The 27,969-nt window shown below is 28.2% G+C and overlaps 2 protein-coding genes across 2 annotated transcripts in view; both read left to right on the forward strand.

Moving 5' to 3' along the window:
• Window positions 1–15,032, forward strand: part of LOC135926747 (uncharacterized) — a 38,177-nt gene extending 23,145 nt beyond the window's left edge. The window contains exons 10-17 of the mRNA XM_065462678.1: window positions 2,407–3,186; window positions 4,142–4,297; window positions 4,501–4,807; window positions 5,068–6,659; window positions 6,844–7,130; window positions 11,327–11,541; window positions 14,441–14,562; window positions 14,890–15,032. Of these exons, the coding sequence (XP_065318750.1) occupies window positions 2,407–3,186; window positions 4,142–4,297; window positions 4,501–4,807; window positions 5,068–6,659; window positions 6,844–7,130; window positions 11,327–11,541; window positions 14,441–14,562; window positions 14,890–15,032 (3,602 nt within the window). The remainder of the gene's footprint in view (window positions 1–2,406; window positions 3,187–4,141; window positions 4,298–4,500; window positions 4,808–5,067; window positions 6,660–6,843; window positions 7,131–11,326; window positions 11,542–14,440; window positions 14,563–14,889) is intronic.
• Window positions 15,033–19,578: 4,546 nt separating this feature from the next.
• The window catches only part of LOC135926748 (uncharacterized), a 61,354-nt gene continuing 52,963 nt past the window's right edge, over window positions 19,579–27,969 (forward strand). Inside the window, exons 1-7 of the mRNA XM_065462679.1 lie at window positions 19,579–19,727; window positions 19,887–20,171; window positions 20,244–20,362; window positions 20,490–20,599; window positions 21,033–21,195; window positions 24,199–24,339; window positions 24,880–24,997. Coding sequence (XP_065318751.1) covers window positions 19,579–19,727; window positions 19,887–20,171; window positions 20,244–20,362; window positions 20,490–20,599; window positions 21,033–21,195; window positions 24,199–24,339; window positions 24,880–24,997 — 1,085 coding nt within the window. The remainder of the gene's footprint in view (window positions 19,728–19,886; window positions 20,172–20,243; window positions 20,363–20,489; window positions 20,600–21,032; window positions 21,196–24,198; window positions 24,340–24,879; window positions 24,998–27,969) is intronic.

The raw sequence follows: 27,969 nt of genomic DNA on the forward strand, positions 1-27,969 counted from the left end.
TTAAATTCAAACCAATGTCGTAACAATGTTTTTATGCAAAAGAAATAACTAACTGTAAACTATGAACAAAACATGAAGCACTTTGAAATTTTCGGTTTCTCATGGCCAAGGAGATACTTGATTCATTATCATGAATGATTATGTGCATCTTGTTTTCTTTATTCCCTAAGGTAAACTATCTCATTTAAAATATAGGCAATGTTTATGGCTGAATATTATTGGTTAAATATTTTTTAAATATTTTTAAAATTTTTTTGTTAACGAAAAAAAATAATATTACATATTTCTTTAAAAATTACATAAAAATTGAATCTTGGTTCTTTTGATTCATTTATTATTATTATTATTATGGATATATAATTATATATACAAAATGCAATCATACGAAAACCAATAATAATATCAGATTGGATCGGTTTTTTCAAAATATAGGCTCTATCCAATTTTTTTAAAAACGTAAATATCAGCCAGATATTTATTACCGGCACAGTCCTAGTTCTTATTATAATATTAAATAGATGGATTCATGTTTTATTTTTTAGAATCGATATAGTAAGTGACAGCTGAACATTGGAAATTTATTTTAAAAATAAAAAAATTAACACAAATGCACTGAGTAATTAATTACGTTTTGTTCACACTTTATAAAAACGCTCACTTTTTAATAGGGCTGTGCCGATCCACATATTTTTCACCGATCCGATCCGATATTTTCTGATATTGCTTCAAAACCGATACCGTTCCGATATTTTTACTTATTTTTAATCACCCCCGTTTGAACCAAATGTAATTAGGAATCAATATTTTTTATGCAAAAAATCGAATTATGAATAATTTAATTTTTTTATTTCTACAATTAAAACTATAATAAAAAAATATATATTTAATAATATATCTTATGTTGGAATTATAAAATTGTAATATTTTATATATAAAATTATAATATATTAGATTTTTTTAATAAATATGAGATCTAGATTTTCTGGAAATAAGCTTCTACGATATGGACTATCTATATCTCCTGCCGTACTGAAGGCAGACTCAGATGATTTCGCAGATAACGCATTTTAATTATCTTTGTCTTTTGTAAATTATTTCCATTATTCAGATTAGAGGTCTGCACCCAATGTTTTAAAAAAATTTAACCCTCCCACCCAGCCAGCCCATTGTTTTTAAAAACATATATACCCACCCACCTATTTGTCTAAAATTCCTTACCCGCCCGCCCATTAGTCTAAAATTTTTTACCCGCCCGCCCATTATTTATAAAAAAATTTTAACCCAAGCTCGTTTATAAAATTTAATTATGGTCATTTTTTCATTTTTTTAAGCATCTAATAAAAATATTTCAGCATTACACCTCTACAAAAAGTTTATAATTTAGGAAATTAATATAAATATAAAAATAATTAATTTAAATTATGGACAATTTATTTGATCAAATTGAATATTTATGAAAAAAATATAAATGTAAAATTAATATTATATGTAATTATAATGCAAAAATAATATTGAATCGACATTTTCTGGATTCAAACACGTTTTTCTTTGTTCTAAAAATCTGCCAGTAATGCTAAATCCGCCTTCGGAAGAAGCACTAGAAAAGTTTTATTACATTCCCATAAAAGGAAATTTTTAATAGACAAAAATGTTTATTTATTCTAAGAAAAAAGTTTTATTGTTTTACATAATATAGTTAGGTAAATGTTCTTCACTTAAAAAAACGATTGGTACAATAAAAAAATTAATATTGTTATATATCATTTAAACAATTATTTTTTTTAGTTTGTTTTTGAACAAAAATTTTAAATTTCCTTAACCCGCCCGCCCATTGTTTAAATTTCTTAACCCGCTCACCCAGCCCGCCCATAGTTTTAAATTTTTTTAACTTGCCCGCCCGCCTGCCCATTTTCGAAAAATTTTTTACCGTGGGCGGACGGGCCAAAACCCCGCCTAATGCAGACCTCTAGTTCAGATACCATATTTAAAAAAATTCTTTTTTTTAAAGTATAAATGAAAAAATTGGCGTTATTTAAAAAGATTTAAAATAAATAAAACTTTGGGTGTTCCTTTCTATTTTTATAAAAAAAACTTTTAAAATACTATAAATCTATTTTAAAAAAGAAATAAAATTTAAAAAAATTATTTAGAAAATATTATAATATTATAATAATGTAAAATAAATATACATAACATAAAATAACAAAAAAAAGAAAAGTAAAAAGATCGGATCGGTTTTTACAGGTATCGGCCCGATCCGATATTTCGGAAAACGCTAAATATCGGTACCGATCCGATATTTAATATCGGCACAGCCCTACTTTTTAATATGTTGCATAAAAGCATAAATTTGTTTTAACATAATTTAAGCAACACCTTTTTTTAAAATATGCATTCATTCTTTAGACATCAATTCAAAGATCCCTGGGGATTATAGGCCTCAACTTCTAGATGGTCATCACGTGGTTGGACTTATCAAAGATAAGGAGATATCCGAGGAAAGCGCTTCAGAATCATATAATAAACATGTAAATTCATCCAATATAACACTTGTACACGATAATCTACCACTGCATTCCATTATTCAGAACAAACCTGAAAATCAAGTTGATATTGCATTGGCAGTCAATAAATCGCCTGATCTAACAATGCGTGTTGGTAAGTTATCAGACAAACACGTAAGCTTTTTTGACCAAAATGAATCTATAAATGCGTCAGTTAAAACAATGGGTTTACGCAGCGATGATCATATATTCGAAAATAAATCAGGTAATGAGACTGATATTGCGGAATTTTCAGCTAATGATGATAAAAATGGCGGGAAAAAAATTTCAATAGCTATAAAATTGCTAGAAGAAGTCGATGTCCAAGCCAGGCTTTTAGCGCTTTGCAAGGTATACAGTGGTGTTATTAAACCAGGGGCCTCTTATCACGTTATACTTCCGCATCAAAATTATTCCAGCCATGAGGACGATGATTCCGAAGATAATTTTGGTTTTAACAAATTTGACGATTCTATTCATAATAATATAAATGGCAACCGATCGATAGTTAAGGTTAAACGCGTTTTTCTATGTTGCGGAGGCAATGAAGACCTGTACGATATTACCCGTTTGGTAACCATAAATGGCAATATTGGAGTCACGCCCGGAAATATTGTGGCGCTTGAGTTGGATTACGAGAAATGTTAATATATCCATTTTATATATTTCTTTGAAATGTAACTACAGATTATATAGGTCCTGGTAGAATATAGAATATAAGTATCCTCACCGTCACACCAACGATTTGATATTAAAAATTTGTCTATTTTAGAAATTATGGATCTATTCAAACTTGTCATTTTGGGTCTAACCTTCTCGTCCATTGTTTTAGAATTTTTGGCCCGCCCATTTTATTAATTTTCAAAAAAAGATAATTATTAATAAATATAAACCCGCTCTGCTCATTTCGCCTGAAAAATACTCAATTTACTCGCCCGTCCCTTATTTTAAATTTTTATTAACCTGCCCGTTGCAGACTTACACCTGGCATCGCCTACTTCTGACTACATAATATGCCTGAGTATTGATCATTTATTTAAGTTATAATGTAATTCGTAAGATAACCAAAAAAATAAAATTTTTATCGTTTTTTGAAATACCCTGAATATGTCAAATCATACCTTAAGCGTTGACTTGATACTTGCCTGGGGGATACTTTTTTATAAAATAAATTCATAACTTTTTGTTAGGTAAACTTACAAAATTAGAATCAAATTATACTAATCAAATAATGGTATTATTCGGATTTAGTTTTAAGAATCAAATAATTTCACATATGTTAGGACGAATGATATCATTATTCAATTCGTCGAATATTCGATTTGTAATTTTTATTTTTATAATAATCAAAAAGAATAAAAACGGATTATTAAATTAAAAAAAAAAGATTAATAGATGTGGAGATAAAGTAAAAGAATTTTTTATTAATATTCAATTCTATATAATCCATTTTGGCCGGACACGTGAAGGTAGATCAAACGTAAGGCTCTAGTTTAAATAATATAATATCATAAATCAAATGACGTTATTTGATTCACAAAAATGATATTTTATATATGATTTTTTAAAGAAAAATAAATCTTATTAATATTAAAAAGATGATGGTGCTCTGAAAGGAATAATACCGAAATTCATGACATTATCATCTGATCCGAATTGTCCTCCTTTGATGGGCCTTTATTACTATGCTCAACCCTTGTTAGAAGTGGCCATTGAGCCTAAGAGAATTGGACAATTTGCGAATCTTCATAAAGGTTTATCTTATATTTTACACATATAATATATTAGCGATTATAATGAATTAGTTTGAGTTTTTTATATCCAAATCAATTTCATATCGGACTAAGCAAATCATGCGTTGGGCGGTGAAATCCTTTTTTAACCTTTTAAATTCTTTTTTAGATTATTTCTTTAAAAGATTTATGATTATATATTGGAATGAAACTAATTTTTAAAGCCCTCAGAATATTATGCAATTCTGACCCATCAGCCCGCTACCTTTTAGCCACCACTGGACAATTAGTATTGAAGGTGATGGGAGAAGTTCATTTAGAACACTGTTTATTGGAGTTATCCCAAATTTTATCTTGGCTCAATCCCGAGAACCCCCAAAATAAATCAGCGAATGATGGACTAAATTTCTTAAATACTAATAATCAAGATTTGGCCGAATTTTATTCTCAGTTTTCCGTGTCCGACCCGATCGTACCTTTTCGCGAAACCATAGTCGGATCTTACAAATTTAAACTATCTCACAACAAAGAGTGAGTACTTACGCCTCTTTTTTTTGAAAGTTAAAAAAAAATTTAAAGGTGCTCCTTTCTATACCAGCTAGTGCTCGGAAAAACAAAGAATTGAGTTTTTTTTTGTTTCTGATTTTAAAATACCCTTTTTGTTTTGGGATTATAAGTTTTATTTGGTTTTTTAGTATTAAAAAAGAGAGTGTTTCTTTGGTTTGTACCGAACCCTAACATCTGCAGGAATTTTTTTTAATCCTTACATTTTAAAATATATAATGTTACAGATCAATATCGGCTGAACACCACATAGCTACACTCACAAAATATGAGACCATTTTACGCGATTTGGGAATTTTGCTGCCCATTTTTTGTGAGGAAGGCAAAGAAGGGAGAAGTGAGGTCAATGGTCTAGTAGATTTTGCCGTTCAAGCTCTTCCCATCCCAGAATCTATCATGGAATGGATATCTCTTAATCGAACGTTCCTGAAACACTTGTTCAAAATCGTCGATAATGAAGTAATCGACTCCAACCAAATCGATTTCGGGGAAGCTCTTCGAAATTTTGCGGAAATATGTGAATCCCTTTGCCATTGCAATCGGGCTAAACTTACCCGCAAACTAAAATCTCGCACGAATTACGCTGATCGGGTTGCCAAAATAAATATGGACATGGTTAACGTCCCCGATTTAAGCGATCTGAAGGTGATTGATCTTGACAATAATAATAATTTTAACGAAGACGAGACTTCTTCCGTACATTCCACCTTTTCCAAAACATCTTCGGGACTTAACTTAATAGCGCATAAGGCGAATAACGGCAAAATGAGTTTCAAATCGACCACTGGAACGACCGAGGCTCCTCTCAAACTCTTTGAAACGCAATACCAAAAAAGCCCGTTTTGTTGGTGTCAAGTTACCCTTCCTTCTTACGATGCAGAAACTTGCGTAAACGATGTAAACGAAAAAAATATGGTCACAAAATTTAAAAACAATGTTAAGGAAAGTCTGGTATGGTCAATGGGCCTGGATATTTCTGCTCCTAACTTGTTGATTAACAACCTTCCTTTCTATATCCAAAGTGCCAAAATGGAGCTATCTAATCCTAAGAAAGATGGTTCCAATGACACTGGGCCAATATTATTGAGGAATATGGCCAGGAAAAACATAGACGGATGCGTTTTAGGCGCATTCAAGCAACTTTCTCAACGTGGACCTTTATGCGAGGAAGCGCTGAGTGGTGTTTGCTTCGTCCTCAACGATATTTACATTCGTTTAGACGCCGTTAAACGTCAGCAGAGTGACTTACATTTAGAAACATATTATCCTTATGTGTCGCTCGACGAATTAGCGCTCAGGACTTCTAAGGTAACTCTGTTATCACCAGTTCATCATACTACCAGTGATTTTAATAGTGATTTTTCTGCACAAACGGAACCGGTAGAGACTCAAGCTCTCAGATTCTGTCTCCAATCCATAATCAACAACACCTTTAACAATTGCGTTAGTTATAGAATCAACCATCAGGAAATAGAAATCGATCCTAAAGCTGATCAGCAAGATTCTAATATTGGTTCAGGAAATGGTGATGGAAAGAATAACAATGAAACTAGTGGACCCTTATTCCACCAGAGTAATTTTATTCGCCATGATATTAACGACCGTTTAGAAGGAGAAATCAACCCTGCTGAGAAAGATACTGATATTTATTCACCGGAAAGTAGTAATCCTTGGCTTAGTAAGAAAACGAGTGGACTTTTATCCGGCCAGATCTTATCCGAAACCAAGGAGCGATTTGTGAAAACATTTTTGCATTCATCTCCTCGTTTAGCGTTAGCCATGTATGCTTGCCAGGTTCAAACAAAAGTCGAGGCATTAGGTTTTTTAATTTTCTTTATAACTATTTTATTTTATGGGCCAACGGAAAGAGAGGAGAGCTAATTACCAGGATAATTTAAAAGAAAAGCATCTTGATAGAATTATTATATACAAATCAGATAATCATAGTTAATTGTTTGAACATTTACCTCTACATCAATAAATTAAACTTAAAATAATATCAGGTAAAATGTATAGTGTTCTTAACAAACGTTATGGAAGAGTTCTAGGCGAAGAATGCATCGAGGGGACTCAGCTATTCAATGTCAAAGCCTCGTTACCCGTGATAGAAAGTTTTGGGTTTAGCCAGGAGTTAAGAACTAAGACCAGTGGGCTGGCCAATCCTCAGCTAACGTTCTCTCACTGGGAAGTAACGCAATATTATATTAAACACCCCACATTAAAAAATATTCTTAACGAGAAAATTGAAATTGCCTTCAAGAACTCGGGTGTAACCCTTTTATTCTTTGATGTTTTTTATAATATATATTTTTTTAAATTAACATATTGTTGGGAATATGCTATTTGATAAGGCCAGGATTATAACATCCTTTTAATATAGAAACAAGTTGAAATGTCTTGAAAAGTATATCGACATCAGTCACTCACCATCATTACAGTGTTGGGGTAATATCCGACAATTTTAAAATTACAAATGATATTAATCCGAAATATGTTAATGTCAAAGTCAGTAAATAAGATCATATTACATAATATATTTGTCACTAGCGTTAATATAATTTTCAGTGGTGTATTACTTAAAAACTTGGCTGGGAGGACTACAATTTTTATTTATTTATTATCAAAAATATTTTATATATAATCGATTTTTTTATATTAGGTATGAATAAATTCTTTATATTATATTTTAAAAATAATGCAACAAATTTAATACCACCGATATCCATACAAATTAAAATATGTATAAATTTACTTCGATTTCTTTGGGCTGTATTTTTCTTTGAAAAGATTTCATCCACCAGCGAATATTCCTTTTCGATATTTTGATACATAGATCCGAATCCATTCCGATATCGAAGGTCTATTAATATTTATGAACATATAAGTATCCATACCATTAAGGAATTTTAAATGATTTTTATTAGGAATATCTTCATCAACATATTGCTAAGCCAATCATATTCATTTAATTTGAATCTTTGGCATATTCTTTTTATTTTTTTTTCGCCATATAGCGCATCTAGGTTTTCAGACCAATCTCTTTTATTTAATAATGTATATATCTGAAAGAATTTCAAAAATAAAAAAAATAATTTTATTAATATTTATTCAAGTTATTTTTTACCCTCTTTTTCAAAATTATTTATTAGACGGAACTGCGGGATACTTTCTAGAGAAATTATAAATTAATCTATTTTTAATCTTTCTAGTTTTGGGTTTTTAAAGTATATTTTTAGATTAGTAGAATTTCTAAATCGAGCGACATCTTTAAATATTTAATACATACAAACATTAAACATGGGGCTAAGAAAATTTGCCTCCAATTTTTAAATTGGTAAGGCAGTGGGCAGCCAAAGAGGGGAAAGGTAAAGTAAAAAAAATTAATATTTGTAGATTAAAGATAAAAATGACTGATAAAAATGTTTATTCTCATTCATTTACAGATAACATTTTAGTACAGTTTGAAGTTATACACGCTTGTGGCTAATATTTAGAATACGTAACAACCAGTTGAATATCATCAACTAATATCTTGTTATTCTTAGCCTAAATAATCACGAGGCCTGAAAGAATTTAATCAGAATTGTTTTGAGGTTATAAATAGTGGCTCATTATAAGATTTTTTAAATTAATATCATGAGGTTTTTAGACAATAATAGTGGGTAAATATCGCCACCTAAAGTCGCGCAAATTTTTTAGGGGAGTAGTAGATTTTGGAGGAGACTTCCTCCGATGAATTTTCTGTCATGTAGACGCTACCTACTTAATATTTTATGGTCAACATGTTCCTAATGTTTTATTTTTTTATATAACAGTCAATCAATAAAAAAATGATTAATTGGGAAAAGGGCATCGAAGAACCTGATAAAAAAATATCCCGATTTATTATTTCTTTCATAATAAATACAACATCCTACCTATTAGAAAATTTATATTTAAACATTTAAAAGATTTTGTTGAAATTGGACTATTTCTTGCCTGTAATGTTGTTAAATCGGCTAAATCGTAACTAGACAAAATTTACTAACTCTTATGGCAAGAGTATATTATTTTCAAGATATAGCTATCCTTTAAGTTTAACTTCGAGCTAGGCTAAGATGATAGTTTTCGCTTACAAATTTCGGTTAGCCTTTTTAGAGTTGGCTCAAAAACTATTAAAAATGGATCTATTTATCACCAATACTTGTTGAAGGTGAAACTCACTTTATACTTTAATAAAAATAATGAAAACTATAAAAAAAAATTTACAACATAAAAATTAATTTTTATAATAATGCAAAAAGGAATTCTAATTTATCACTTTTGAAAGGGTGGATGGACGATCCTCCTCAAAATCTGGAAAGGGGGTTAAAAAATAGCGGAGGGGGGGCCTTCTCTCGCACTACACCCCTTATAATTTTGTACTTTCTCTTATATACTATATAAAGTGAAAATTTCAAACTTAAAAAAAATAAAATAATCCAATATAAATTTTTTGAAATATATCACAAAAATATAAAATCGATTTTTTTAATTTATAAACAACTATATTATTCCCACTCAATGCATACAAAAAAACCTAACACCTCCCCTTCTCCTAGAGGCCAAATTTACCCATAAATATTAAAAAAAAACTAATGCATAAATATCTGATATACAATTGAACGTAATATACATATTTTTTTATTTAATTAAAATAATTTTTTTTAAAAAAACCTCCATAAAATTTACGCGCTGGTTTATTGATAATCATATCCTCCAGTTCGTTTTGACTCTTATTGTCCGTTAAATATCCTCCTTGGGTATAATGCCCCAACTGCCATTTTGAAAACAACGCATCGCTTCTTGTCTCCTCGGAACTATTCTCGAATTTGTAACTTGCTGTTCCTGTTGCGGCACCACATTGCCTCCATCTCTTGTCATCATCATCATTTTTCCTCTTGATACCGGACGAGCAACTGCCATGATTCTCCGGGACGGTTCATTCTGTTACCATCTGTTATGCCCATTTGTCATCCATGATGGTGATTGAATTATTCCTCTCGGACATTCTACTAACTTGTGACCAGTCCTCCGCATGTAAAGCAGGATAAATTAAGTCCTCTATATTTTTATATTAATTCCCTTTATCATCCCAAGGTTTTTTCCGTATAACATAATTTTATCAAAGCCAATTCCTTGTCTTTCAAAGTACATTCTTGTAGTAGGACTACCCTTTAAACCCCACGTTATGCACGAACCAATGCTTCTTCACCAGATTTATCATCCACCATAATATAATTAATTATCTCTTCACCAACTCCTATTCTCGATAAAATGTCAGGTGAATGATTTTCTTTTCTCTCCCTATACTTTAATTCCAAATCAAAACAACCCACTAACAATAAGCTGAAGTCATGGTGACATCATTAATTTTTTATTATCTTTTTTAAACAAATGAATGAGAGATTGGTGATCAATTTATAACTTAAATTTCCTATCAATCAAATATTCTCTACATTTTGTCAATCCAAATATAATCACCAAAGCCTGTTCTATCACTGAATATATCGTTTCCACCTCCTATACTATCGAAAAAAATATCAATGGTTTTTCCATTCTTTCTATCCAATGTAATAGAGCTCCTCCCACTCCTTTGTTGGATGCAGCTACTGCTAAAATTACCTCCAAATCGGTTCTTTACTAATTTCTAATCTAAAGTTTTCAAATAATATTCTTGAGCATCTTTTCATTCAAATTGAACATTTTTCTTCAATAATTCATATAAAAAGCGCAACGGACGAGGAGATTCAAAACGAACTGGAGGAGATTATTATCAATGAACCAGCATAATTTTTATGCAGAAGGTGTTTTTTTTAAAATATATTTTATCAGATATTTATACATTAGTTTTTTTTTATATTTATGGGTGAATTTGGCCTCTGGGAGAAGGGGAGGTGTTGTAGTAGGTTTTTTTTGTATACATTGAGTGGGAATAATATAGTTGTTTTTATAAATTTAAAAAATTTCGATTTAAATTTTTGTTTGATATATTTATTATTATTATTTTTGTAAATTCGCGATATATATTTTTTTTGTGAAATATTTGGTTCGAAAACAAAATAAAATATAAGAAAATATTGTGTATAATTCTGTCCAGCGTCCAATTCTATTTAAGTAAGCATTTTAGAAAGTATCTTAGTCAATATCAAGGAAGTTGATAATATTCTTTTATTTTATTTTCGAACCAAATTTTTCACAAAAACAAATATATATCGCGATTTCTTTTTAATTTTTAAATATATCAAACAAAAATATAAAATCAATTATTTATTTATTTATAAACAACTATATTATTCCCACTCAATACATACAAAAAAATCTACTACAACAATTATCTCATTTGAAAAATAATGGTGTAGATTCCTCACTTCAACACTGATGTGGCATACTATAATTCTTTAGCTTATAAAGTTTAACATTTGATATAATTAAGCATATTTTTATTTATTCTTAAATTTATAAAAGTTATTGGATGAAGATCCTTTATCCGCTTTGGTACAAACCAATTTATCGGATAATGACCACAAAGGTTCCCAATATAAAAGTTCTCATAAGAGTGCAAAATGTTCACTAGAATTGGAAGCGAATAAAGAGGATGACGAAACAACTCCCGTCAATAATAGAGCCCAAAATTATCTGTACGGAATTCGTAGAAGGAAAGGGCTAACCATCAAGGAAAAGTTGGTTGAAAAGGCCGAAAAGCAACGTACACTCAAGAAAAACAAATGAGAAATAAATTTATAATATAACAATGAAGTTCTGTTGCGAATCTTATCTTCCAGAGAGAGATTTGAGTCATGTTATAATGTTGCCGCTTTTTGTATTCCATTAAAATTATTGTTTGATTGAATGAATATTATAGGTTTTCTATTTATCTTTTTTTTGTACAATATGTGTTTAGAAAATAAAAACCGGTGTTATATTTGTATTATGGATTAAATGATTTTTTTAAAAAAATACTCCCATTATGAATTAATATGAGCTCAGTTTTTTTCTCCATATTAATTTAAAGTTTATGGCAAATGCATAACATTTTAATTTAAGTATTTTTTTAAACAAAACTTTAGTTTTATTTTCAAATATGAAATGCAAAAATAAAATTTAAACGGTTAAAAATTTCAATGCATCCAAAATTTTAAGAAAAATTAAATCAAAATTTATTAAAAAGTTATAAATTTTTTTCAAAATTAAAATATCTGTTGATTTAATAAGTAGTCTATCCACTTTTTATAAAAATTGATTTTTCTCAATAAATCAGTTCTTCAATTATATTGTTCCATGTCTTAATTTGCTTCATAATAGTATAGTATTATACTATTACATATCCTATAAAACCAATAATGATTACAAATGTCCAGTAATGTGATTTCTAAAATGCGGCTTTTTCAAAAAAAAATTATTATAATTTTATAACTAAAATATACCATATTCATTTTAAACTTGAATATTTTTCTTATCTTTAAAAGAAACTACTATTTATAATGCAATTTTTTGGATATGCTTCACTTTATTTATTGAAAATAAAATTAATATTTTATTTTATTTCCATTTTTTTGGTAATAAAAACAAATTTTCTGGGAATACTATTTTAGTGCAAGCTAAGATAAGTTTCTTAAATATCATTTCATACATTATCAATTTGGAAATAAAAATTTATACGTCTATGTTAGCTGAAAATAGACTATGTAAATATTTAAAAATTCTCTCCTGAACAATTATAAAAAATGGATATGGAACACTATAATCCTTAGCCAAAGATATTTAAATTCAGGTTAGCATTCACACTGAGCAAATTGTGCAACAGTCCTTATCATATATGGTAATATATGAGGTGACGATTAGTAAAGTAGAAAAACAATGAAACAGGCAAGAAATAAATTATGATGTCATACATTCATTTAATTTTTTTTCGATATAATTTTCATACATTTATTTCTTACTTTGTTATTATTGTGGTTGTAAAAATTGGAATAAAAACGTTTTCTCAAATTTAAAAATCTTCTTCAAAAAATATTACAACGGTGGAATATGATTCTTCTTACTGACATCCCATTTCGAATTGAACTATGGCAATGTTAAGGTTCGTGTAACAAGAAATAAGAAGAGAACCTTTCATATTGATTGTTTAAAAACTAGAAGGTTCGTGTAACAAGAAATAAAAAGAGAGCCTTTCATATTGATTGTTTAAAAACGAGTGTTGTAAAATGGTCAGTTTTTTCTACCCTGACTCCCCCCTAATTGGCAAAATTTGCTAGGGCGGGTCATTATTAGATAGGGTTTTCTCCCATCAATTTTTATTGGGGAGACTTTAGATTCACATAATGCAGGGCTTTGGCTATGTTAAATTTTTATAAAAATAATTTTAGTTTTTCACTTTTTTAAATTTTTCTTTCAAATTTGTTTATAGTGATATATTATATTTGGGCGAATGGGGGATGTGTAGGGTGAAATTTTTTATTAGCTTAAAACGAACGGACAATATTCCGAAAGCGGATTTCCCTTGCCTTATCTCCACCCGCTACGTCTATACGCCTTAAGCTAGAGTCGAAAAACAACCACCCATCGAGTTACCAATAACCAATTCCTAACAACCACAACCCAATTAGTCGGATGAGCCAACCTATCGGGCTGCCAATATACCTGCTAATGTCAAAAATTTTAAATAAATAAAGTAATAATTATACAAAATTTAAAATATATAAAAAATATTTATTTTATAATTTGGATATCGTATTGAGATTTGAAATCTCAATTTTAAATTATTTAGTGAGAGGTATTTTAAAATGTTAAAATGGGATTTAACTGGAAATATGTTTCAGATTTTAAGTAAAATTTATTTCTACTAAAATTACTAGTATGTTTTCAAAATAATTCACCCTTTAATTCATACAATTCTATCTTAAATTCTCTCCTGCGAAAAAACTTTCAAATTATCAATTAATATATTAACTGAATCGTTCCATAGTTTAAAAATTTCACACAAATAATAGTAAAATTTATAGCTTTACAAACCCATATTTATTCTGGCGAAATTTTAAAAATAAATTATTAATGCTCTTACCTATTATTTAAAAATGTCTAAATTTATCGATAAAATTCTTAATATTTATTTCGTAACAATAAAATTTTTCAACATTTCTAAATTTCCAAATACAATTATTTATGTTATCTCTGTAACAATTAAATATTTCTATACAAAATACCCCTTTATGCTCATTTGAAATCTATATATCTTGAGAAATTTATAAATTTACATTTATTCATTCATACTGAAAGCAATATTGAAATATTATATGAAATTTATTAAACAGTCAAAACCGGATAATTTAGAAAAAATTTATTTTTTCGCAATTATAAGATCAAATATAATTTTTTATTAATATGAGCCAACTTAGCTTTATTTTTAATAATATATTATTATATACATTTTAAGCATTAAAGCTATCAAATTTGACATCTTTAATGTATACATATTATGTTTATTAAAATAAATTCAAAATTATTAAAAACATTTTTTTCCAATTTGTGTCTAATCTGGATATTACCATTTGTTTTTTTTAAATTTTTTTTAAATAACAGAACTAATACATCACCACTTTCATACTTCTACCTCACTTTGTTAGCTGGCTACATAGTGGTACCGTCCACTATAATAAAACGGGTAGGCATCATGTATGCGATCGATATACTAGTGAAAATAGGTTAATGATGCTTACTACCAAGTGAATGTATGGAAATATTCTAAATACCAACCTAATTTGCTAAATACTGACCAAAATTTATTAAAATGTAATAAGATCCTTATTATTTAATATATTAATACGGAATCACGTGGTCGAGTCCGGCCTCCTATATATTATCCCCCCAAGGATGGAACCACCAAGTTAGAATAAGAAAAAAAACATGATCATTCCCGGGATTCGAACCCGGGAGCATGGGATAAATAAACCAAGCTGTTGCCTACTAGGCCATAGAAGCTTTCTAAAAATCACGATTTTTCAAATATATATTATAAATATATTTGATAGTGCCTATCCAAATGAAAAATGAACAAAATTCAAATTTGATAGATGGTACCTTAAGGTACCAAGCATCATTAACCGTGAAAATACATGATGCACGCGTCAACTCCTGGTGGGTGATGAAATTGCACTTCATGCAATTTACGTGATACGTGATATATAGCGCTTATGCCCCCTAGTGTTGAAATGCAACAGAGCTACGCTAGGTTTTCCTCATTTCCATCTTATTGGAACTAATTTAATTTGGGTATAAAAGTCAAAATATGAGGAGCCCTCCACACGTTTGTGAGCAAGCCGCACGTACTTGTAAGCGCAACATTTCAAAAAACATTACTTAAACCTCTATAGCCTTATTTGAAAGGGAGTGGGACAAAAAAAGAGCCTATACCCTAGAACTACAGTGAAAGTTAATTACTTTATGGTGGGTTGAGGACAATTTTAAATTAAAAATCTTTACTATATTAGAACAATTTTTAGTAAGGAAATTCAAAAGAAAACTTATAAGAGGATTTAAATGTTTGTTGATATTGGAAATATTTGATAATAATGAGTTTAAATTTTTGAAATTTATTACGATAGGAAATATAAGATAGGGATTATTAGATAATGATAGTGAACATTGAATTCTGAGATGTATTTTATTCTTATTAGAGGTAACTTTTCTTGATGCGAAACAGCTTTTTAATGGATCTTTTATTGTTATTTAGTTTAATGAATTGTTTCTCACGTTTAAGTCCATTATATTTTTTAATGTTTTATAATACCATAATGTTTTGTATTTTGTGTATTGTTTTCCATTGTATGAGTACAGCCATGTTATGGCATCATGGACTAAGTTATTATCTGAATTTCTTATTATGTGGCCAAAGAACTGAATCCATCGTTTTTTAAGAGTAATATTTATTGGTGTGTGAGTTGACTTCCTCCAAAGATTTGAGTTTGAGACTTTGAGATAACTCTTGGATAGAAAATACCGTGTATAGTGCGAAGACAATTATTTATAAAAGATTGAAGACGCCTTATCTCTGTTTTATTTGCCTCCCAGATATCCCCACCATATAATACAATTGGAACTATCAACGAGTTGAATATCCTCAATCTAGTAAATACTGAGATTTGTCTAGCTTTCCATATTTTCCTATATCTATAGAACGCACCTCTAGCTTTTTGTATTCTCATCTTTACAACTTCCTTTATTATCTAAGATTACACCTAAGTATTTTATTTTCTCTACGATTTTTACTGTATTCTCTCCAACTGTAAAATTTTGAATTGAAGGCGTGTTTGGGGAGGGAAGAATAACAGTTTTGTTAAAGTTGATCCTAAGTCCAACTCTATAGCTCACAGTCTCAATTAGATAAAGTAGATTCTTGGTTTCTTCAATACTTTTCGAGATTACTGCAATATCATCCGCTACATTATCCTATTTACAAAAAAATCTTCTCATTTGATCCTATATCAACTAGATCAGCAGCTCCCAGTACTTCTTTTATTATTTTAATGATTATTATGTTAAAAAGGAGAGGTGAGAGGGTGCAGCCTTGTTTTACACCTTTTTTTATCCTGAAGAAGGGAGAGATTTTATCATTAATTTTGAAACAAGCAAATAAATTTGAATAGTGATTTTTTAAGATTCGAATTATTTGGGTTTCAATATGGCATTCTGCTAGCGTTTCCCAAAGAGCTACATGGTTAAAGTTGTCAAATGCTCTGCTAAAATCAATGAATGTGTAGAATAAGGGTATCTTGTATTTATGACACTTCTGCATTACTGGCATGATAATGAATGAATGAATGATATTTGATAATCCAAAATATATAAGAAGATTTCTTTCCAAATTTTAAATAATCAATATTTTTAGAGAAACATTTAATAAATATATAAGAAAGAAAAATATTGTTTGTCTTACACCTTTACAATGTTAGGTATATTTACATCTTTACAACACTAGATTCTTATAAATAATTATAACAAAATTTGATATAGAAAGGTACATAACTTAAAAGTTGTAACAAGAAATAATATCTACACCTAATTTAAAACATATTAAGATAATCCTTTAATTTATGTAAGTACATCCTACTAATGCTAAATAAATCAAATGAGTGAATAGTAGATAATTTATTTTACTCATTAAGAAATGTTTTTAATTACTTATTTGAAAAAGCTATTTAATATTTAATTTATGAATTGCTAAATTAAAATTACACATATGATACTTTATTTTTCCTTAATTTATGTAAGTGGACCCTGCAAAATATATCAGAATCAATCAATGATAAATAAATCAAATGAGTAAATTGTAGATAATCCACCAATTTTACTCACTGAGAAATATTTTTAATTTCTTATGTGATAGCTTTTTAAAATTTATTTATGAATTGCAAAATTTTAATTACACACATTATATTTTAATTGTGTTATATTTCAGATCTGTTTTTATCACTTTTTTTGAATTGTGTTTTCGAGATCTCTTTTTTTTCATATTACTTATTTTTGATATTTCTTACATGCTTCTTTTACATTTTCCTCCCACAACAACTATCTTATAAACGTTCTTATAATACATTGTTATTATTTTTCACACGGCCAGTAGCCCCTAGAGACTGATCAAAACCAGATTAACGCGAGAACATAAGATTGTTTCGATCAAAAATAAAATATATATAGCGAGGATAAGATTACGAATTTTTTTTATGGAATATGTAATAAATACAAATATCTCTTCATTCTTTATCTTTTAGAATTTCCTTTATATTCCAAAAATAGTGCATGCCTTTTGTTCTGCTCCGCTTTTTAAATTCCTTGACATGTATTAGATTTGTACCTTAAAGTTAAAATCTCTCTTAATCAATACTTAACCTTAAATTCTTGCCCAGTTGCTGTATGAAGCCGCTCTCTCGTGCAAATTTGGGGTTAGATGCTTCCCCTGCCTCATTGAGTATTGCAACTTTTCTCTCATCATACACCAAGAGTCAAAATAATTACTAACATTATTACCACCTCTCTGGATCCCCATCAGAGATTGGCACTAGACCTATGGAAGTCGAACGCCCCAAATGCTCCCTTACCTTTATCCTCCATTACATTTTTTAATATATATCATTATTTATGTATTTTATTTTTATATAACTTGCATCTTTTATTATGTAATCGTTTTAAAATCGAATTTAAAAAAAAAATTTAAAAAAAAAATTGGCCTAGTAAAAGGACTTGATTTGAATATTAAATAGTGATTTTTACGATTATTTTGTTATTTCAATAAAAATCCACGGGTAGCGCCATGTTGTGGTACAAACCTCTCCTTGCTAATAATTACCCAAATTAACCATATATTTACCCCACCACTTTTAAATAACGTGAATAATGTCCAATTCTGGGAAAAACCATGGGTTGCATCATAGTGCGGCTTAGGCTGCCATGAGTTAAACCCCCTTTTTCTTTCTTTTACCATTTTATGAATTCAACATTGATTAATGTCAAAGCGCCCTCACGAAAGTCTGGTTGCCAAGTCCTCGCCCTTGAAAATCTCGATGGAACAATCTTGATCGAACCTTTCTCCACCTCAGTGCTCTGGAAGCCTGAAAAAACGGCCTCAAACATTTTAATAATGTTCTTGACTTTAAAAAATTATTTTTTTGTCTCAGAAATTTTAAAAATAAACTGTGAAATACATTTTCGAAAAGGTACCAACACTAACTTAACAAAACTTGTAAAAGAAATCAAAAGTTTTCAACCTAAAGCTGGCTTTAACCAGATTTGTATATTTGGTAAAAATATTAGCCACGATCTGTTTGTGTTAGGTTCAAGGCAAAATAATTTAATTGAACTCGATGCAGGTTCTGTTTGAATTTGGGTTTGATTCCGGGTTTAGCTTGGGAACAAAATTATGAATATAAATCAGATAAATTACAATTCCTTTATTTAAGATAAAAACAAGTTTGAAAATTTTACTAGTTGAATTTTTTTTAGTAATTTATTATGTTGCTCTCCACATAATTATTTAAAAAAATATCATATGTCTATGACATAAAAAATAAAATATAATGAAATTTTAAGATTTAAAATAATTAAGTAAAAATAAATAATGATTATTTGCACTGAAAAGGTTAAAGAAAATATTGGTAGACTATATTTAAAATGAAAGTAGCATTGTAAACTTTGTAACAAAACACTGATACATATTTTCCTTGAATATTTTAGAATTTCTTCTACGTACCGATGACATGACATCATGAATGACGTATGATGATATCAGAAAATTATAATATATATCTTTATTTATGTTATATAGAGATAACGGTGGTGAAAGATAACAGTGGTAATTTTTTATTTATAACAAATTTATTCCAAAACTAAAAAATGATACTAAAAATAAATATAAAATAAGACATATATATGTATGTATTATAAAAAAACAATTTAAACGAAATTTATAGTTAAAGGTTATAAAAACAATTGAAGTTAAAATAAAAATCTCGATTAACAATTTAATAATAATGCTTAGATAGATTTTATAGTTAGATATATCTAAATTTTTATTAAATTTAATTTGCAATTTTGACGATTTGAAAAATATTATATAAAACAGCTGATAAAACTCTATTCTCCAGTTAACCTGATTAATGTTGTAATGTGTTCTAAATTTATCATACATTCATTTTATTTAACTCATTTGGATTTATTTTGGATCCATGACGGATAAGTTCTATACTTATAAAGAGAGTTCAATTAAAATTGAACCAGAGACTTATGAACATGATAATTTATCACAAGCTAGTAATTCTCTTTCATCATTTGATCCTGATATTCAGCATTTGCTAGATAATTCCTCACAGTCAGAGTATAAATATTTATATTTATTTATATATTTGCGCTATTATTAGATATTTATTTAAAGAAACCTATATATTTTATAATGTTCTTTTTAAATAAATCGATTTCATTGTTATAATTATAATGGTTATATTCATGTCTCATTTTAATATTTTCTTAAAATTAGAAGTAGCCTGCATAATAAAGTCTGCAGTTTTTGCTATCTAGGAGAAAACAGTTGGTTGGGACAAGGAAACCTTTTAAAATTTGAAAAATCTAATGATGATTTTGATGTTTCTAAAATGGATATTAAATATAAGATGGAAGATAATATTAATAATTCAAATTTATCTCAAATATCGACTAATCAAATCCTCAAATATTCCAGTGAATCTAGTGGATCAGTAATATCTGTTGGTAATTCTCAGCAAATTTTAATGTCATCTATTAGAAAATCGAAAGGAACAAATAGGTTTATTTTATTTTAGAAAATTATTTAAAATTATCCTTGACTCTTATTCCAAATAATGTAAATATTTTATAGAAATAACCCTAAATGCAAAAGAAAAAATAATTTTTCTCAAAATGTCCCTGGTTTAGATGAATTGAATGCAACAGGGTTTCCTATATTTACTGAAATATCCGTTTTGTTTGATAGCTCAGGTAAATATTATCGATATTTTTACCTATGCTAATTACTCTAAAATGTTATAATAAATAAAATAAAATATATATTCTTAAATTTATCGTATATTATAATATCCATATTATATCATAAAAAAATATAAAGGAGCAACCTGGGCACATGAACTTTGTATAGTATGGTCAGAGGGTATTATACTAGACTCATCTTATAATCCTGTCAATGTAGATAAAATTGTTATCAAATCCATGACCCAAGTTTATGATAATGAATTTAAACATTTTCTTTAATTAGTGATTTTAATTGATAGAAAAATATTCATTTTTTGAGAGGTTTACAGCATACAAAATTAAAAAATAATTTAAAATATTTAGATCTTTACTATATAATGGGACCTTTTTTATCAACTACATAGCTATTCATCAAAATATATTACAAAGAAGATAGTTAAAAAATTGCTTATTCTTTAAATTTTTTAAAATGAGTAATCAAAAGAGTATGTTTACAAACATAACAGTTAAATTTAATTAATTAATCCAATTAACAAGTCGGTGTTATTAAACAGCTCGTATAAGCCATTTAGCATGAGTAGAGTTAGATTGAGAAGAATAATAATTAAATAGAATTATTTGGATAATAGTTAAACCAAAGATGGTTAACTTACCAAATTTAAAATCTAAAATTGTTTAGCAATGTTATCTATGCAAAAATTATGGGGCCAGTTTACCTTGCCAAGTCCATGGTTGCAGCAAAAAATTTCATTTTCCTTGTGGAACTAGCTTTGGAACAATCTTGGACATACATAATAATCGTCTCCTTTGTCGTGATCATACACCCTTATCTGTTTTAGAAGGTAAAATTTTATACCATTATTGCTAACATTATAGTAATGGATATTTGCATTTTCTTAAGTTTAAATTCACATTTTTCTCAATTAATGTAAGACCTTTATTGGTATTTTCATAAAATACTCAATTATTAATACAAAGGCAACATTGTTTGTTTAACTTCCAGATACTAAATAGGTGAATACTAGATTAGATGTTACCCCATTACTTGAATATTCAATTTATTTGCAATATACTACATAATTTTTAATTATCTATATATTGTATATTATAGTTTAATTTTATTTTTTGAAATTGATAGAAATGTATTTTTTTGTATTGAATGTACAAAATTCACTGCACCTGACAGTCCAGGGTTCAAACAATTGGAATTGATTTGTTGAGAATTTTGTACACACAAAACAGATCCATTTTTTGACAACCATTCAAATTAGAGGTGGGCACGGGCCTGATTTTTTACAGCCCGCCCGCTCATGGTGGCAATAAAAAAAATTCACGCCCATTCACGCTTACCACTAAAAAATTTTCGACCCAACCAGCTTGCTCACGACAAATTTTGATTCACGCCCGTCACGCCCGAAAATTTACTGTGTTTTTAAATTTTTCCAAACTATTGCTATAATTACTTTTGAATTCATTCTATTTATTTCTCTAATTTCATAATCCATATTAATAACAAAAATAAATACAATCTATAAATTGAAATTTATTTAGAAAAAGAAGAATGTCCATCTTTTTTTATTTCAATTGTGTACGCCTTTCCTCTTATAAGAGATTGGCTACAGAAAATAACCTTTCACTAGAAGTCAAAATTGCAGCTGACAAAACTTTACTCGATTTCTCAAAAAAGGAAATGAATATCCCTGCTTCCAAAACTTCAAAATATTGTCTTGTTATTTATCTTATATGAATTTTTTAAGTTCATCCTCACAGCTTTCATCGATGATGTTGATGCTTCATCAGAACCATCTAGAAATTCTCTAAATTTTTTATTTAGAATATACGGTCTTTTATGAGTGTAGGATGAATTAGGAAAGTGATAGTTGGTATTGACCATTTAGAATATACGGTTTTTTTGAGTTTAGGATAAGGAAAGTTATAAATGATAGTTGGCATTGACTTATGCATATCATCTAATTCATTTTTAAGATTGTTTTATATATATCATTTTCTTCTTTTATTAAAAACTTAAGCCTTTTGAAATTCGGATCTAGAATTAAGCCTACCTTATGTAGTGGCTGCATAATAATCTTTTAAAAGAAATCTTGTTCTGTATTTTAAGGTTTTGATTATTATTGTATCACGTTCAGAAGGTTAACAAAATTTTATTAATTTTTGTTTCCATAGACAAACTTCATTTATTGTGGGACGAAAATCTGCTCTCAGATTATCCGAGCATTCTTTAAATATTGATAAAAATTTATCTAACTCGCGTATGATGCTGATAACAATTGTGGCTTCTATTTAATTCTTGCTTGCTAAACATTTTAAGAAACTCTGCATCATGATATATACAGAGTTCCATCTCATTATTCTCGCTATTACATCTTGTTTAAGGGTGTGGCTTAGTTTGCTATGCTATTACATCTTGTTTAAGGGTGTGGCTTAGTTTGCTATTAGCTGTAGATTGTTTGAAATAATGTACTATTTTTTTTACACCATTTATATTTATGGCTATTTCAGTTAAACAATTGTCAAAAATATAATGCATAATATTATTTAGTATATGGCATATACATGCAAGCATGAATCCACTTATAAGATTTGCTCCAATATCACTCACAACACATTTATTTAAGTATTTTCTACTTCTGTATATTCTCCTAAAATTGAATTGATTACACTTTTATTTTGACGTTTTTTTCATCCATTGCCCTTGTGGCCAAAACAAATGTTTTTAATTTAAAATCCTTAATGATAATATGTCTTATAATGGTTAAAAAACTTAGATTTTTATAGTCATCCGTCCAAATATCAGTGATTATGGACAAGTAACTATTATTGATCATGCTTTTAATTTTAAATTTTATTTCATGGTATATTTTTGAACCTATAGTATTCATGAGAGTTTTCCTGACAACTTTTATATTTTGTTATCCATATGTAACACCAACATTTATCTCTTGGCCTAGCTTGTAAAATCCTTCACTTTCTGTTGCATTTAAAGATTGAAGATCTTTATAAATAAAATATAACTGACTTTTCTGTAAAAAGTTTAAGCAAAATTTAGCATAAAGTCTCACGACAAAAAACACCTAAACATAAAAAGAAAATAGAACTAACTAAATGAGACTGGATGTTGTTTATAAAATGCGGAATGTTTTTAGTTTTCATAAATTATTCTTTTTTAAAAAAGAACTAAATTAAATAAGAAATAATATAATATAATTATAAAATTGCAAATTTATATTTATAAAAAAACAATTTAAAAAATTTAAATTTCCGTGATTCACGAGAAATTTATGTTCACGCCCGATCACGCCCGGGGAAAATTTTGGGAAGGCCCGTCACGCCCAGTCACGCATTGGAATTCAAAAATATTCATACTCACGCCGTGACCCACCGTGACACGATGGGTCACGCCTAATTTCACGGCCCGCGCCCACCTCTAATTCAAATCCAGCTTATTTTGGGATTTAACCGGGTTCTAATCCACTTTGAAAAATTGGTGATATTAAAATATCAGTTCCATAACAAAACAATATCTAATTTTTAAATCCAAAACAAAAATAAAAGATTCATAAATTTATTTTTTAAAGTTCTTAGATTCTTAAACATCTAAACTAAGAAAAAGTTTATCAGGGGGAATATTTATAAAATTTTCAAAAATTAAATATAAATGATATTATTCATTTTATTTTTATTATAAATAGAAATTTTAAACTACATTTTTCAAAGAAGAACCCCCCCCCCCTTCTTTTAAATAAATGGATTTTTTATATAACAATTTGAAATTGTTTGCTGTACCAACCATGCATACATCACAAATACATCGATTTCTATATAAGATGATGCCTCGATATGTAAACTATGCCAGAACCATATTACTAATCTTTCCCATTTACTGACTTGCCTCAACTGTGGAAGCCATTGCCATAGCACATGCGTCAAATCTGGTCATAAAAAAGTCGCTAACGATGCCAGAACAAGTTTTTTTTAATTCAAGAAATATAGTGATTATATATTTAATTTTTAAAAGGTACATTTACCACTTTTTATGTAAACTTACAAATATATTTCAACTCTATAAATGATATAAGACCATTTTAATCTTATTCTAAAAATTTTTTAAATTGTGATTACCAGAGGAAGAAGTAATATGATTTAATTTGGGGTAGGCTCAAAATTTTTAAAAAATCAGAAATCCTATTGGGCCAATTTTTTAGAAAATAAATTAAATTATATCAATTAATCAGTAGAAAAATTTGTAATATTCGTTTACTGCTCATATTTCCAATTTCCATTAGAAATAATTTGAAAAATATCCCAAATTATTCAAAATTACAAAAATTTTAAAAAATCCAGGCCAGGTTAGGCTTGAAAATGGGAAAAAAATTTAAATTCTTGGTCGATTGTAAAATTTTAATTCTCTACAAGTTATGTTGATAATTACTAAAGTTTATGTTAACATAAATTGATCTTTTATAGCATTTCAAATTTAATTAAAATTAAAACTCATCATTTTATAGCAAACAATATGGTTGCCTCGATAGAAAATAGCGCCGATAATGAAGGAATTCTTGTTTTAAAGCCCCACTTCAAGGCCGGATGGAGATGCACCGATTGCAAAACTTGCCAGATTTGCAAGTAAATAAATTATTTAATTAATTTATATCAGCCTTACCCCATCACTTTTGGTATTTAAGGAGAAATGCCCACCAATATGTATCACTTTAGATATTCTGTAATCCAATTCGTTTATCGTTCTTAGCTAAGTGATTTTATAAGGAAAAACGCTCTTATACAAAACATATAATGACCATTTAGGGTTCCAAATTGGAATGAACTCCAATTTCGGAGCTAACCTTTATAATTTCCCGAACAATGATCGAACCTTTGCAAAAATCTATAAATAACGACCTTAAGCAACATAAATATTTGTAAACCGGTTTATAGCGGTTTCTATTTTAGAATTTAGTGGCTTTTTTTAAAAAAATTTTTTGTTATTTTCCTTAAAAAAAATATTTATCCTACTTTTGCTTTTTTATTGAATATGTAGTATTAATTATAGGTTTGTATATTATATAACTATCGTCTAGTGTTGTTAAAAAATCGAGTTCATCCGATTACGACTCCGAGTCGAAGTCGCAATAACTAGACTCAAAACTCAAGTCGAGTTTTGAGTCGATTAGTCGACTCATTTTTACGACTCGAGTTCCGAACTTGAGTTTTTATCTTGAGTCATGAACTTGAGTTTTAATCTTGAGTCATGAACTTGAGTTTTGATCTTGAGTCATGAACTCGAGTTATGAACTTGAGTCGTGAACTAGTCATAAACTTGAGTCGTGAACTCAACAGGTTATCTTAAATTTTATGAAACTTGATTACTTATATTAGTATTGTTAATTGGTTGGTTGTGTAATACCCAGACCTGGCGCTTGGCTCTAAAATTAGACTAAATCTGCTATGAGCACGAGGCCCATGTATCTTAAGTTATTTCTTATTGAACTTATTAGTTAAATATATGGTTATTTATTACAGATAAATCGATAGATAATTAAAAGACCTATTGAATGTGCAACAGTTCAAGCGCCACTTTTTGAGTGAAGCTATTTCGACGTAAACGGAAATTTTAATAACATGAATAGAAAAAATAATTCCTAAAATTATATTTTGAATAAAGAGGTTGCTCGTAGCATAAACTCCTTCCTACAAAAATTTATTTTATTTTTATACTGTAATTATAAAATTTAACTCATATGATTTATAAAGATTTAAATAAATAAAATAAAAATAATTTCAAAGCGAAGTTGAAAAAATAAAATAAATAAAACAATGAATTAGATGCAAAAAAATTTAAAAAATCGCCCACTCCTTAATTAGGTGCCAGATAGGCGATTTGGTTTTTTTATTTTATTATAAAATTAATTTCTTTTTTTTTATTTAAGATTTTTTGAAATATTAAATAATTTTTTATAAAAAAATGTATAATATTGCCTACAAATTTTTAAAGGAGATGGAAATGGAAGTTAAATTTAGGGGAAATGTTATTAGCCTCTTTATTTCCAAACAGGATTAATTTTAGGAATTGATTTTTTCCATTCATGTTATCAAAATTTCCGTTAAAAAGAATTTAAAAATCTTAAAACTTAATTTGGTAATCTAGCAGATATTTTTCTCTTAATATTGTACAAAGTTAAAAATAAAATGTTAAGATCCAGACATGCCCATTAAGTGCAATGATAAAAAATATTTTCACGAACAAATATGAGTAACCATATTTATTTTTTATTCCCGTTCAAATTAATATATACCATATAAAGGTAGTTAAAACTATATTTATTTGATACCCATCCATTATCATATCAATATTTGATTTTGATAAAATTATTCCTGACCTACGTAGAAATAACTTCACTCATTGAGAAGTGGCGCTTGACTTTTTGCCTATTCAATAGGTATTTTAATTATCAATCGATTTATCTCTAATAACCATATATTTATATACTATAATAAGTTCAATAAGAAATAACTTAAATTAAAATATATGGGCCTGAACCACGGATCTGTGATCGGGGTTCGTGCTCATAGCAGATTTTTAGAGCCAACCAACCAATTAACAACACTATATAAGTAATCAAGTTTCATAAAATTTAAGATAACCTGTTGAGTTCACGATTCAAATTCATAACTCGAGTTCACGACTCGAGTTCGTAACTCGAGTTCACCATAACTTGAGTTCACGACTCAAGTTTATGACTAGTTCACGACTCAAGTTTAGTCTGGATCTTAATATTTTATTTTTAACTTTGTACAATATTAAGAGAAAAATATCTGCTAGATTATTAAATTAAGTTTTAAGATTTTTAAATTCTTTTTAACGGAAATTTTGATAACATGAATGGAAAAAATCAATTCCTAAAATTAATCCTGTTTGGAAATAAAGAGGTTTCTAGTAACATTTCCCTTAAATTTAACTTCCATTTCCATCTCCTTTAAAAATTTGTAGGCAATATTATACATTTTTTTATAAAAAATTATTTAATATTTGAAAAAATCTTAAATAAAAATAATGAAATTAATTTTAATTAAGGAGTGGGGGATTTTTTAAATTTTTTTGCATCTAATTCATTGTTTTATTTATTTTATTTTTTCAACTCCGCTTTGAAATTATTTTTATTTTATTTATTTAAATCTTTATAAATCATATGAGTTAAATTTTATAATTACAATGAAAAAATCAAATAAATAAAAAAAATTTTTGTAGGAAGGAGCTTATGCTACGAGCAACCTCTTTATTTCAAAATATAATTTTAGGAATTATTTTTTCTATTCATGTTATTAAAATTTCAGTTTACGTAGAAATAGCTTCACTCAAAAAGTGGCGCTTGAACTGTTGCACATTCAATAGGTCTTTTAATTATCTATCGATTTATCTGTAATAAATAACCATATATTTAATTAATAAGTTCAATAAGAAATAACTTAAGATACATGGGCCTCGTGCTCATAGCAGATTTAGTCTAATTTTAGAGCCAAGCGCCAGGTCTGGGAATTACACAACCAACCAATTAACAATACTAATATAAGTAATCGAGTTTCATAAAATTTAAAACCTG

Source organism: Gordionus sp. m RMFG-2023, chromosome 3, assembly GCF_954871325.1.
Source record: "Gordionus sp. m RMFG-2023 chromosome 3, tfGorSpeb1-WG-v2, whole genome shotgun sequence".
Classification (NCBI taxonomy): domain Eukaryota; kingdom Metazoa; phylum Nematomorpha; class Gordioida; order Chordodea; family Parachordodidae; genus Gordionus; species Gordionus sp. m RMFG-2023.